Source organism: Seriola aureovittata, chromosome 7 (assembly GCF_021018895.1).
Source record: "Seriola aureovittata isolate HTS-2021-v1 ecotype China chromosome 7, ASM2101889v1, whole genome shotgun sequence".
Taxonomy (NCBI): domain Eukaryota; kingdom Metazoa; phylum Chordata; class Actinopteri; order Carangiformes; family Carangidae; genus Seriola; species Seriola aureovittata.
In genome coordinates, this window is record NC_079370.1 from 6,756,908 (window position 1) to 6,771,634 (window position 14,727).

At 37.1% G+C, this 14,727-nt stretch overlaps 1 protein-coding gene across 1 annotated transcript; it reads right to left on the reverse strand.

The window, feature by feature from the left end:
• Positions 1-624: 624 nt before the first annotated feature.
• si:dkey-24p1.7 (uncharacterized) lies at positions 625-14,348 on the reverse strand. Its single transcript, XM_056380493.1, has 11 exons — positions 13,385-14,348; positions 12,531-12,950; positions 11,954-12,274; positions 11,454-11,780; positions 9,915-10,190; positions 9,253-9,812; positions 7,646-8,030; positions 3,982-4,155; positions 2,891-3,002; positions 2,303-2,372; positions 625-1,863 (listed from the first exon to the last, which is right to left on the reverse strand). Exons 1-11 carry the CDS (start codon positions 13,443-13,445, stop codon positions 1,483-1,485), a joined length of 3,087 nt encoding a protein of 1,028 aa, XP_056236468.1. The 5' UTR covers positions 13,446-14,348; the 3' UTR covers positions 625-1,482.
• Positions 14,349-14,727: the final 379 nt, after the last annotated feature.

Below are 14,727 nucleotides of genomic sequence, written 5' to 3' on the forward strand. Positions count from 1 at the left end.
GGGTGGCATGAAATTTCAAAAAAACATTATAGTATATTATGGCATAAAAGGTCATAAAAACTTCATAGTATGGTATAGAATAAAATGACATAGTATAGCACGTCTTAAAATTGCTAAAATCATCATAGTATAGTATGGCTTAAAAATTTACAAAAAAACATCATACTATATTAAGGCATAAAAGGTCATAAATAGGTCTTAGTATGGTCAATAATAAAACGATAACTATGGTAAGGCACAGAAATGTCAAAAAATAGTGGTATAGTAAGATAAAAAAATTCTGTAAGAACGACATAGCGAACTATGGCATCAAACATCATGGTATGGTAAGGCATAAAAATGTCAAAAAACGTCTTGGTATAGAAAGGCATAAAAATGTCAAAAAACATCATAGTATGCTATGGGATATAACATCATAGTATATTTATAACATAGTAAGGCATAAAACTTCATGGTATAGAAAGGCATAAAAATGAAAAAAAACTTCATAATATAGTAAAGCAAAAAAAATGTCGGCGGTCTTAGTTTTAGACGGAGTGGCACATAGGCAACACACTTGCTCTTTGGATTCTTGGGGCACAAACATACCATCAATAAAAGGCAACAAAGTAAGAAACTTTCAAATAAGTTTACTGAATTTATTTAGCACTTTAATCAGGAAAAGGATTTCAGGCACAACTTCCAATATGTATGGACAAGAGGCAATTCATAGCACTTTACAATTTGCCTCATATTCACACTCATACTGACGACATCATTGAGCACGCAATGCACTGATTTGACCAACATGAGTTACTTAAGTTTCAGTGTCAAGTACACTGGACATGGTCAACTTTTACATGAACACAGCAGAAATATGTTTGCAAGAGTTCATTCAAATTATGTACAAAAAGATAATAAAAAACAACAACACACAAGATTTGAACATGAAATTCTGTACAATAAGCTACTTAGATATATCGACACACATTAACTCTCACTCTGACTTCTTTAAAAGTAAATTCAGCTGCATTTATTTCCTAATAATAGATATTTTCTAAACGTAATGAAAAGCTTAACTGCCACGTAAAATTGTTGATTCTCCCTGATCGATGAATCCTGTGAGAAACATCAAAGCTTATTTGCATTTAAACAATTCTAAAGCAAAGTGTAAAAATATATCCTTAAAGTGACATTTTATTCAATAGCTTTTTACTTTTCCCACCAGCCTCATGTTTTGAGTATTTACACACAGTGGCTTGATGGGGGATCTGTCATGTTAAACTGCCTTTGTATGGATTAATATGTTTGTACATGAAATATGTGTCACTTGATATTGTTACATACATGCTCTCCTTTCAGTAAAAGGAAATCTACATATGAAAAATATATATCTCATATCCGTCTAATCATATCTGAACATGAATTTCTGCACTACATCAACTCCCCATGTTGCTCTCATGCACTCTCCTCTGTTTAATGGGACTCCACCAAGCTACACACTCATCCCGTCTTAACCACTGTTTTATTCTCACTAGAATACAGCGCCACATCCTCATCTCCCTCCTCCTTTGCTGGCATAAACTGTTCCGTCTCCTTATTTACCCCTATCATTGCCTCCTCCTCTTTGTTGCCCTCCAACACTACACTTTCATCGCCAGCATTGTCTTGTCCCTCCACTGGTGGTTCTTTCTTGATTTCAGCATACTCTGTGTCTCCAGGGTCTTGCGTCCCCCCGGCCTCTGTGGGACTCCTCTGTTTCAGCAGAGAGAAGTCAATGTTGGAGTACTCCACCTCTTTTTGTTCCACGGCACTAGCTCCTCCTTCAGCTACCTCTAGGTCATGGGTCCAATCATCATCGTTCACAGCTTGACCATCATTGATCTATACGTAAACAACATAGTAATGATGTAAGTCATTTGCTATCTAACAAAGGCCATACAACTGTATGTACACAATGCATGAAAGTTCTCCTCTCAATTAGTGACATTAAATATTTTCATCTATATTTTAATCGGTTTCTCTGATCTTTAAATGTGCATCTGCTTTCCGCTCGTTTCCCTTTGTTTTAAAGAGATTTGAAACTGCTTGAGATACTGGAGGTAATCCATCAAATGATCATGTCTGCTCCTATTTTAATCCTAGTTAGATTACAGTTTTGTGTTATTGCAATGCAGTCTACTCCATAAGTCTTTGGTGAAATAAAAAAAATATATATTTAATGCATGCCGTAACACAAGACTGATATTTTAGCAAACATTTAATTAACATTTAACTAATATATCATAATGAGATGTGTTACTATAAATAGTAATATACATACCAGTGGAACCGCTTGAGTGGTCACCATCTCCAGATTCTCAGCCAGATTCCCAGATCCGCTCTTTTTTTTTCTGGCGAGAAACATATCGAATTGGTGACAATCGTAAACAAATGACAAAACAATCAATGAAAAAACATTATAGAATTAAAGTCACACTTAAAAGAAAGGTTTAAAGAACAACACCTGTGATTTGGAATGTTTTAGGCCATACAATTGATGGACTTTACATCAATGATCAACAAGCTTTGTTTTATGAGGTAATCATGACTAATAACCATTTTCCTGTGATGTTTGTTAACTTTGTAATCGTCAGGCGATATGTCTACAGTGTCCACAGTATGTAAATAGGTAAATGGATGAATGACTGGATGTAGGAAGAATTTATTAAAAACATTAGTGGTACACCTTGAAAACTTTATGTAAAGTAGAGGAAAGAAAGAAAGAAAGAAAGAAAGAAAGAAAGAAAGAAAGAAAGAAAGAAAGAAAGAAAGAAAGAAAGAAAGAAAGAAAGAAAGAAAGAAAGAAAAAGAATAGCAGTGTCAAGAAAAGAAGCTCAGTAATACAGGGATAAAAAACTTAAAAGTGTACCTTTTGCATATTCCAATCAAACAGCAGATGGACGCCGAAAGAAGTATCCCAATCAAAAATGCAATGATGACGTGTGGCTGTTTAACAATTCCCAGCAATTGTGTGAGTAGATCTGGAAGGAAGACAAAAAAAAAACTGGTCACTGTCATCTCTCCTTGTTCTCAATGATAATATAAAATACACAAAACTAGAGCCCGACCGATTTATCACAGATATGTCAGTATCAATGCATATATTCTCTGATAAACGCTGATATGAATACTTTTATTAAGAAGCAATAATGCAGTGGAAATGCTCGGGTCAAGTCAAGTTATATAGGCAGCATTTTCTGTATGTTTGATCCTTTGTTTTCATTCAAGTTAAGAATATATATATATATATATATAGTAGTATATTTAGTATATATAGTACATATATATGTATATACATATTTGTTCTTATGTTTTTTATTTGTAGTGACCGTTTCACACTGTTGTCATTTTGGACAATAAAGTTTATTGTTAAACAAGTGTTTATTAGATTAGATTATTCATTCATTCATTTTCTACCGCTTATCCTCTAGTAGGGTCGCGGGGGGCTGGAGCCTATCCCAGCATCTTTTTGGGCGAGAGGCGGGGTACACCCTGGACAGGTCGCCAGTCCATCGCAGAGCAAACACATAGAGACAGACAACCATTCACACTCACAGCCACACCTATGGTCATAGAGTATCCAATTAGCCTAGTCCCCATTTGCATGTCTTTGGACTGTGGGAGGAAGCCGGAGTACCCGGAGAGAACCCACACTGTAGATTAGATTAGATTAGATTAGATTAAATTAACTTTATTAATCCCACAACTGGGAAATTCATTTACCACAGCAGAAAAATAAACATCTATAGAATAAACATCTATGGAAATATACATACAAAATACACCAAATATACAGTAATATATATATATACACATCACCCAATATGTCTATATCGGATATATTTTACTTCCTAATATCAGTATCGGCATCAGTCCCAAAAAATCAAATACCGGTCGGACTCTATACAAACCCCCACAAAATTAGGTGACATCGTCAGTGTAGCCGTTGTGAACACTTACCAGATTCCTTCGAGTCAGCTGTTGGGTTTGGTATCCAGTTTTCATTGCCGCTGACACACTTAGCAACAGTGTTGTTGTGACTTTTTATGGTGGTGGGGTTGACTTCATGCTTTGTAACCGTGGGGATGACTTTGCCCGTTGTAACAGGTGTCATTCCAGTGGTTAGCTTAAAATCTTTTAGACAAAATTTTTGACAAATTATTACAATAGTTCCAACAAAACAATTCAGTTTTATTCTAAACATGTTGCTTAAGTCTGAGGCTGACAACCACCTGGAAAATTAAATTCACTGACATTAGAACTGATGAAACCCTCTGATAATGAAGATATCCGATAATGACGAACACAAATGTGGATTTCCTTTCTATGAACATTGACAAAATGTACTCATGTTATATCAACTCTTTTCATTGGGATTCTGTCTGGATGTTTTGCTTTAAAGATGTATTGTGAAAATTGTCTGCTGTCATATTGTGGATAAGAAAGGATGATGCTCTGTGTTCTTGTTGGTCATTTTCATTTGTTTGATGCAGGTTTTTGTTGGAGCCAGATTTAGTCCTTTTAATTAAACATTCAGGGAAATTATCGAAACTGCAGGTCAGATTCAGAACATCATGCTTCTTCACAGTTGTATTTCCACTGATTTTCAGTTCCTTATAAATATACCATCAGACAAAACAACTCTCAAATTTAAGAAAAACTGTTTACCAAGTGTTTCCCCTTGCTGCTGAAGTGAACAGGTTAATCTGAGGATATCAACACTGAGCTGACAGAGCATGATGTGAATAATATATAGTATGTGCTATACTCACAGGTCACATTCAGAGACACTGTTTTATCTGTACTCAGTTTTCTAATTTGTGATTTGTGATTCTAATCTCCTTCACATCTATGACACAAAAAAAATTGTTGCACAATTATATAGCTTTACTAATTTCAACCTTTCTTCAAGAACACAGATGATGTTGTAACATTCAACACAGATCAGAAAACCCTCAGAAAGAGCAAATCTCAGCAAAATCTTTACACAGTTAAAATTAAATGTGACAATGAAGTACAGTATGTGCTACTCACTGTTTCCTGTAACATTGACCATACCAGGGACATTGGTGCCGTGGTGTTAAGCTGAAGTGTTAACAGAATCCTCTCTGACTGATGCAAAAGTTATATTATTCCTAAATTGAACATCCAGCTTTTTTGTTTAAATTTGTTAAATGAATTCTTCAATTAAAATTTTATTTAAAACCAGTCTATCCCAGATTATCCCCTGAAAATGATTAGATGTTGTGGATCATCCTAATTTTAACAATCTACAACCTACAAGAACAAAAAAAATACTTATATGTGGATCTTGAATTAACATTTGTTTTTTCAAAATATTTCAATTTAGCACTTAAAGTGTTGTGAGCAGCTTCAAAAGATAAATATTGGAAGCATAAAAATATTACAGTTATACATTGTACCTGCGTCAGTACTGTTGCCTCTCACAGAGAAGAGCAGAGTCGCCCAGAAGAGAACAAGCATCCTGATTCAAAGCTGAAGACGATCGATCTCTCCCTCCACAGGAAAAACTCTTCATTTCACAAACACACAAAAAAAACAACATGTAAGAAGTTCAGGTGGCGAAACTGAACCAGCGACACTTTCATGGCTGACTGTACATATTTAAATACAGGATGTTGCATGTTTAGCGATTCCGTAGATACATACATTTGGCTAAAATCTTCTGTAAAGTTGTAAGTCCCCTGAAATGTTTTATTTTGAAGCACTTTCCAGAGACCTGCAGTATAAATAAACTTTTCTCATCTGTAACAGCTCATTTGAAATTAAAATGTACAATCTTGCCCCCCATCCTTGATTTTCCCAATTGATAAAATATAAAAAAACACACATTGTATTACAGTAGTTAGGGAAGGATGAATATACTTTTTACAGTTTCCATTAACAATTTTAAAATGATTTAGTGTTACCTCTTTCTGTCTCTTCACTCCTCTGTGATCTCTGCTCTGAACTGACTCTACTTCTCTTCTTCCTCCTCTTGTACCTCTTCCCTCTTTGCAACTACAACAAGTTTGCAGGAAGTTTCTGTAAACACTGCTGGCTGTTACTTCCTCTCTCATTAGACTACCACATTTAAAGCTAAAACTTCTATATCACATTATACACAATATATCCAGTTGAAAAGGTGCAGCTTAAACACTCAATGAAATGAAACAACACGTTATTTTTTAAGATCTTAAGAAAACAAGTATATCTACTACGTATCCTGGTACAATGAATAATACATAACACACACAGAGGGATGTGCATGACTGAATGGTGTGTATTACTGGTTCATATCTGCAGTGCCACTTATAATAACAAATGTCAATAACTGAGTCATTAGTTTAATCATTAGTTTATTCATGCATGAAAAAAGACAACTCTGTCAATGATTAAGTGCATTAAATACCTGCAGAATCAAAAAGAAATTATCTGGGTTCATCCAAGTTCTTTATATGAACTGCATAAAACCTCTTGGTAAGAACTTCTGCATTTGAAACAGTGTGTTTCTTTTATGGTTCAATGGTCTATTTCGCAAAGCTGCGTTCTCAGAGAGGTGGATCAAGCGATTAGTCATGTGACTTTGCCTAATATGGCATCACTGGATTCTGCTTAATAACTTCCTTTTCACACACATAGATATTTACGGCCATTTTAGCCACAAACTATAGCTGTCCTTATCAGTTACTGATTCAACTCTCACTGAACTGTCACAGAACCTGTAGATATTGCAAAATATATGAAAAGCTTAAAAACTGACAACTCAATGGGTTAGCTCCAAACATAAACAAATGTATTTTCTGTTAAAACATAAAACCTGCTTACTTAGTGCTGAGAGTCAACCTGATTTTTAACACATTTTTCAAAAGGGGGAGTAATCCATGACCTGCTGAAGAGCAGCAGCTTTAACAGAGCTATAGAAGCAAATTAGCTTGAAAAAACATGATAAAATGAAGATTATTAAAACTGACGTTGCACTGATCTTTAATCCCTAAAGGCATAAAATATAAATAGCTATAGGCAACTGAAATGTCATTACAATCCACCCACTGCAAATCAGCAAGAAACAAGGAAACTGATATTGGGTATATATTCTAGGGACACCTTGATTTGTCAAATTCAGACCGCTGAAGTCTCATTAACTCCATCTTGTAATGCTTACTTTGCAGAGAATGAGATCAGTAGATGACACTGAGTACAATGGAACTACTCTAGGAAGGGATCTTACTCTTTCAGTGTACTGTATATAATCTAATCTATATCATGTCTGTACAAAGTTTGAAGGCAGTTTGTTCAATGGTTTAGGTTTTTTAGTCTGAATCAAGGTGGCGGACTGACTGATATTTATTACCAAAAACAGATAACCACTTGGACTAAAAGGGCACAACATACTACAGCACAATAACACTTGAATGAGGAAATTCTGCCCAACTTCCAGTCCACCTTGAGTCAAATGAGTACAGATGCATAGCACCAAAAATGTAGAGGTGTTACGTATCTCAGTCACCGTTTATCACAAGCTGGATTTGGCTTTTGAAGATCACAGCGCTGGTGGTGTCAATCCATTACATCTGATGAGAGCAATGACACGTTATCCTCAGACACAATTCTTACATCTCACCCATTATATCCTTTACATTGGAGTACACCGCCATGTCCTCCCCTTCCTCCTCTCCTGGGACACTGCATTTTGTCTCCTCATCCTCCTCCGTCATGACCCTCTCCTCTTTTCCCTCCAACATTTCACCTTCTTCTCCACCGTCATCTTCTCTTTCCTCTTTGACTTCTTTTTTGATTTCAGCATACTCTGTCTCTGCGGTCTCTTGTTTCTTTGCCGCCTGCCTGAGACTCCTTCTTTTCAACACCGAGAAATCAATGCTGGCGTACTCCACGTCTTTTGGCCCACTGTCCAGTACAGGGGCTGTTTTCTCTGCTGCCACAGCTGCATCTTCAGCTCCCTTTCGGCCGTGGGTCTGATCATCTTCTACTGCTTGACCATCACGTATCTGCCAGGTACAATGTAAGTGATATGACTCATTCAGCAGCTGCTACAAGCCCAAAAACTCTACACTATGCATTAACTCTCTCTGTCTGGGATATTTTGCATTGGTGCCAACTATTCTTTTTAAGTCATAGCCATGTTTCTGTTCCTCCTGGCTACAGCTTGAGTCTTTTCACTTATGTATGGTTTCAAAATCAGCTTAACACAAGACTTGCCATTTATTGTTATCCATCATGATGAGTATCTGCTTTGTATGATGGTTAGATTACTGTTATATGGTCATCCAGAGCAGTCTGTTCAAATCAGTCTATTTAAAAGTGCATTGCAAAGCAACAAAACGGGAACTCTGACCATAGAAGAAGACATGGTGTTGACTGTGATAAAATAAACAGTATGTCAAGTTTGCAGGTCTGCAAGTTTCACACTCTTCAACTTGATTTTCATGCAGGAAATGAATCAAGCATAGATATACATAAAGTTATTCTTGCATGAGTTGATTGACATGAGCTGCTTCATTTAGACTTCACCATCAGTGGCTCATTCATCAGCTGCTTGGCTACAAGCTGACTAATAACGTCCAGTCATATTAATGCAGGTGTAAACCTGGCCCTTGTCACCATTACTCAGCTGATGCTGTACCTCCCTTCACCATCCCAACCTCCTCCTTATGTGCTGCATTACAGCAGGGTTTCATGTCGACGTATGTTAAACGTTTGTTAAGAGGGGATTGGTTCATATAACAGACTCTCTGTTGCTGCTCAGAGTCTTTGAGAGCTCACTCTAAGAGAAGCGCCTTTTCTGCACAATGCAACTGTGTTGTCATTTGGTAATTATAGTTGGTTCCCTGAATAAAATCTTTGTGACTGAAACGGAAGCCACATTCACACATCTAAAAAAAAAAAACTCAAAGTTCTCTGAAATAGTCAGCAGTACTGCTAACTGTACATTATATGTAGAAAATGGACTAAACATGCACATGGTTGTTTAAGAAAGAGATAGGGAGTGTCTCAAACCATTAACTGATATATATACTATAAGATGAATCAATGTAAATACCAGCGGATCCTCTTGACTGGTCACCATCTCCAGAGTCTCATCCAGATTTCCAGAGTTCGGTTTTTTTCTGAAAAAAAAGAAGAGTAAATGTAATTAAACAGCAAGAAATTTACATGTATAATTATCCACTAACAAAACCTAAAAAATAATTAATGAAATTAATAGTGCACCTGTGGCATTTTTTTGCGAAACAGCAGATGATTGCTGAAAGAAGAACACCAATCAAAAAGGCAATGATGGTTTCCAACCGTGAAACACTTTTTAATAATGGATCGGGTGGTTCTGCAATCAGAGGGAACAAAAGAAAAAATGTTGATGCCCATGTGTTTCTGAACAATTATATACATGCGAAAGCTTGCCCAATATGTGTCTGAACAAAAGAGAGGTAAAATAGGTAATAAAAATGTCATAAAGCAGTGATCTATGGTAGCAGTGTGTGGTTGAGAACATGTACCACCTTGTGTTATTTGGATGGTGAGGTTTTCTTTTGCTTCCTCATTTTCATTGCTGCTGACACACTCAACAACAGTGTTGCTGTGATCTTTTACAGTGAGAATGATGGTGCTTTTGACTGTGTGGTTTGTCACAGTGGTAATGACTGAGTACTCAGTGTAGTTCTTCAACAGCGGCCATTTGATGGTGGGTAAGGGAAACCCCTCAGTGATACACACACAGGTCACAAGCTCCGACTGAACCTCACATCTAGAGTTTTTTGAGATCTTTGAAAACCCTGTAAACACACAAGCAGGATCACAACATCACAACAATATGCTGACAGATTAAAATGTGAACATAAACATCCTTCTCAAAAAGATTAGTACAGTCTACTTACAAGTCACTGTCACATCAGCATAAATCGTCAGAGTCGTGTCCAGGTGTTTTGCTGTACAGACGTACTGTCCAGAATCTTCTGCGGTCACATTAGGGATGATGAGGCTTGCAGATCCAGTGTTGCTCTGCAGGTTAGTTCCATTGTGCAGGTTTGTATTGAGGCAAAGTTTAGTCCATGTAATAAGAGATGGAGGGAAACTTTCAAGGCTGCAGGTCAGATTTAGAGCACTTCCCTTCTTAACAGTTGTATCCCCAGTGATCCCAGGTTCTCTCATATCTGTGAAGCACATTTTAAACAGGAATACATTTGAGCTGAATATAAAGAGGGAGGGGACAGATAAATAACTTTTTTTTTTATCAATTCAAAACATCTTTAAGTAAAGTAATTTATTGTATATATCACATACAGTAGTGAAACTTCAGAGTAATTTTAGGAGTTCTATGAAAGTACCAAAAAAGCAGCCATATTGTCAATTCTTTACATAAAACTGTATAAATATAGGTATCAGTTAAATATATAAGTTTTTGTGATTGCATGTACTTAAGCAGTCTGTCACAGTCTATGTTTTTAAATACTACCACTAGAGGGTGCTAAAGTTTAATACATTTCAAAATGCCACAGAGTGACATTAAAGTGATAGTTTGGGTTATTTGACGTGGGGTTGTATGAGCTAGTCCTGCATAGTCAGTGTGTTAGCTGCAGTATATTCAGATCAGCGCGCTGCCACTTTAGAGAAGCAGCTGGGATCAATGGCACAGAAGCTGAGTGATGTGCTGCTGTGCACGGGGCAGAAAAAACATGTTTTAGACAAAAGCCGCCTACAGAAACAATCCAATATCTGTTTAAATGTACGCTTAATTTAGAATATTTCCAGTGCTTCATCTTCTCGTCACCACAAAGTGAAGTTTAGCTCTTTCTGATTCACTCAGCTTTCCTGTGACTGTGGCATAATACAGTACCTGAAAATATTCTACATGAAGCGTACATTTAACTGTTTCATGGGCGTCTTTTAAAAGTGTCTAAAACACATTTTTTCTGCTGTTCACATTAGCACAAATCTCTCTGCTAGTGTGCCATGTTCCCTGCTGCCTCTCCTAAATGGCAGCTTGCCAATCTGAATCTATTGCAGGTAATACACCGACTATGCATGACCACATCATACAACCCCACATCATATAACGTGAACTATCCCTTTAACAACAACAACAGTTTTTATTATTCTAAACGTGGCTGTGGTGAAGATGACGACCACCTGAAAGCTATCACAAAGCAACAAAGCACAAAATCTAAGTCACAACAGAAACTAAAAGACACCATTAAATGTCAGTACAGTAAAAGACATGCAGTTAGAAATTATGAAAATGGCCTAAAATATTGCACATTCTAAGGTGCAGGGTAGGGCAAGTTATTGAGGGTAAATTAGGAGGGTTATTACATTTGGTCTCTGTAGTAAACTCATAGTTTCAGTTATCTGCTACGAAAAAACTACAGTACTATTAATTTACCACCTGAAAACGCAATGTAGGACAATGTACTTACATATCACTGTTACATTCACATTTTTCTTCCAGCTGTTATTCAGATGTTTTGCTGTGCAGATGTACAGCCCAGAATCATCTTCTGTCGCATTAGAGATGGAGAGAGTGGCCAATCCACTTCCTTGCTGCAGGTAGGTTTCAGTGTCGTTCTGCAGGTCAGTTAATGTGTCGTTGGGAAAATTAGTTTCTGTTCCATTTTGAATGTTTAGGTCGGACAGTTTAGTCCACACGATGAGTAATAGAGGGAAACTGTCAACACTGCAGGTCAGATTCACAGTCTCACCCTCCTTCACACTTGTATTCCCAGTGACTCTAATTTCCTTCATATCTATGACACAAAAAGACATGTTGCACAATTATATAGCATCACTTCTTCAAGAACACAGATGATGATGTAACATTCAACACAGTTCAGAAAACCCTCAGAAAGAGCAAATCTCAGCAAAACTTTTAAATAGTAAAACGTAAATGCGACAGTGAAGTACAGTATGTGCTACTCACAGGTCACGTTCAGAGTCACTGTCTCCTCTGTTGCGGCGTTTCCTGTGAAGCTGACCTTACAGGTGACACTGGTGCCGTGGTGTTCAGCTGAAGCGTTAAAGCTCAAAGTTGAACTGTGATTGTGTGTGACAGCGGTCTGACTCTCAGTCTTGAAATCAGTGATGTTTCCTGTGATGTGGGAGTCCTTCTCTCCTGCTCCTCTCCACGTCCAGGTGATTTGAGGATCAGATCCAGAGCAGAGACCAGGAGCAGTGCAGGTCAGTGTGGTCTGCTGTCCCTCTGTCAGTGGAGGAATCACCACCTTGGGCTTCTGACTCAGAGCTGATGGGAGACCAGTCCATAAGTGGAATCAGATGAGAAGCATGAAGGTCATCTTTCACTTAAATTTGGGTTCAATTAATCTGATATTTTGATAAACTCTACAATGAGGGAACCAGTAGGAACTGGCTGCCCACAGAGGTCGACAAATGCCAAACATTACTTTATGTCCCATTAAGACTGTAAATACACCAGATATGTCAGTGCAGTTCAAAAGGCACAAAATTTCACTTCATATGTTTATTGTAGTTCTTCTTACCTTTAATAGAGACAGTTGCCCTTGGAGAGTATGTAAATCCATCTGCTGTTCCATACAGAAGACCATTAACTCTGAATTGATATGATCCAGAGTCTGACTCCTTCAGGTCATTGATGATGATGCTGCAGTTCCTCTGACTCACATCAGGCTCCAACTGTGAAACTCGCCCTCTAAACCCAGACTGAATTTTTATGTTGTTTTTGTTAGTGTGGAATATCATGTCTAAATCACTACACTTTCCTTCAGTTGGTTCACATTTGTACCAAACTAGCTTTTGGGGTGTAAAGCTAGAACTTGTAGTGAAAGAGCACGGTATCACAACACAGAGTCCGGCCTCAGCTGTTATTTCTCCTTCAGGCAGAGTGATACAGAATCCAAATGGATAGCGTGAACATTGTTGTCTTCCTCCCACTGATGCACCTGTTAATGCAACAGTAAGACAGAAACAGGGAACGAGAAAGTTACACCATGATATTAAATAAATGATGAAGAAATGTCATATAGTACATCGACTGTGTCTGAGTTATATAACTGCTGTTGTTAGAAGTGTTGACCACAGAACACAATGGAATTTCAGTAATTAACACACTTCATTATTCATAATATATGTGGTAAATAAAAAAATAAATAAATGGGCAATTAACTATTTGTCCTAGAGTTTCCATGTGAATAGATGTTGAGAGTAATGTGTAATATGCTGGTAAATTCAGAGTGGAAAAACTAAATACTTTAATTTGAAAGCTTGTCTGGAGGACCTTCATGAGGACATTTATTTTGGCAAAATTATTGCTAAGTATTTCATAAATATCTTTAATGTTGGCAACAAAACAAGATTAAAAATAAAAATTGAATACCTGTATCAGCATTGCTGCTTCTCACAGAGAAAAACAGAGTCGCCCAGATGAGAACAAACATCCTTTGATGCTTGAGACCGTCAGTCTCTCTCTCCACAGGACAAACTTTGTACTAAAAATGCAGTAAACAGGCAGGAACTAAACCAAAGGAAACTCCACAGTTAACATCATCATCTTAGAAACAGGATGTTGCACGTTCAGTTATTCCGTAGTTGCAAGACTAACACACTTTTCGCAGGGCTTTGACCACATTTTTTTTTTTTTTTCTTAAATGGTTAATCACTTTGTGCTCAGTTCTTGAAACATTCTGTATCAGTGGATTTTATTACAATAATCTTTACAACAAGAGCACAAGAACAATTATCTATAATCCCGGCCATGTTCCAGGGCCCCCGTCCAATGTTTAAGTCCTCTGAACCATTTACTGCAGCAACTGAGACAAGTACAGACTTTCTTCAACCCTCTGATCCCCAACCACTCTTCCTACAGCACAGTCCGCCCTAACTCTACAAGCAAAGCCAGGGATGTGGAAAAGCATCGTTATGCTAACCATTTACATTTCACAGGGATATTTTTGAATTTCTGTTGTGTTTTACCTCTTTCTGTTCCACAATGATCTCTGCTGATTGTTTCTGCCATGAACTGACTCTTCCTCTCCTCACTCTGTTTTTCCCCTGTTTGTGCAACAGCACAGTTTGAGGAAGTTTCTCCGCTCAGCGCTTAGCAACATCTCTCCTTTCCTGAGACCGATCGGCAAGAATTTCATAATATCACAATATTTACAACGGAGTCCAAAAGTCTGAGAGCCAGTGTAAAAATTTGATTACAAATGACATATTGTAACCTTAATTTAATTAATAAAATAAAGAAAACCATGTGTTGATTTTTTTAAATCCTAAGATCCTCTTCATGGCTGTGCAGTGTTGAGAAACCTTCAATAAAAAAGGGAAGTACTGTAAATGGTGGATTTTTTTTTTATATATATGTTATATTGAGACACTTCCCATATGGTTTCTTACAGTAACATCACATCTGTGGAATATACAGGATGTTTGCTTATTACACAGGTCAGTATCACATAAATACAAAGTACAGATTAAGAATCCAACAACGACCGCATTTGTGCATTGCAGGCCACAAATGATCAGAAATCACATGACCCAAGATGTGACCAGATAACTTTTAAGTGGTGGGAAGTAACTGAGTACATTTACTCAGATACTGTATTAAAGTATAGTTTTGAGGTTCCTTTGCTTTAGTATTTCCACTCTATATCTTCCTCACTGTATTCCTGAGGAAAATATTGAACCTTACACTCACTGGACTTTATTTAATTACTAACA

What these genes read in the sequence shown, in the direction of transcription:
- si:dkey-24p1.7 (XM_056380493.1), bottom strand. Translation starts at nt 13,445, where the DNA reads ATGTTTGTTCTCATCTGGGCGACTCTGTTTTTCTCTGTGAGAAGCAGC. An exon ending in AGTGACTCTGAACGTGACCT is followed by an intron (nt 11,781 to 11,953) that starts GTGAGTAGCACA and finishes TTTGTGTCATAG; the next exon opens with ATATGAAGGAAATTAGAGTC. An exon ending in TGCTGATGTGACAGTGACTT is followed by an intron (nt 9,813 to 9,914) that starts GTAAGTAGACTG and finishes GTGTGTTTACAG; the next exon opens with GGTTTTCAAAGATCTCAAAA.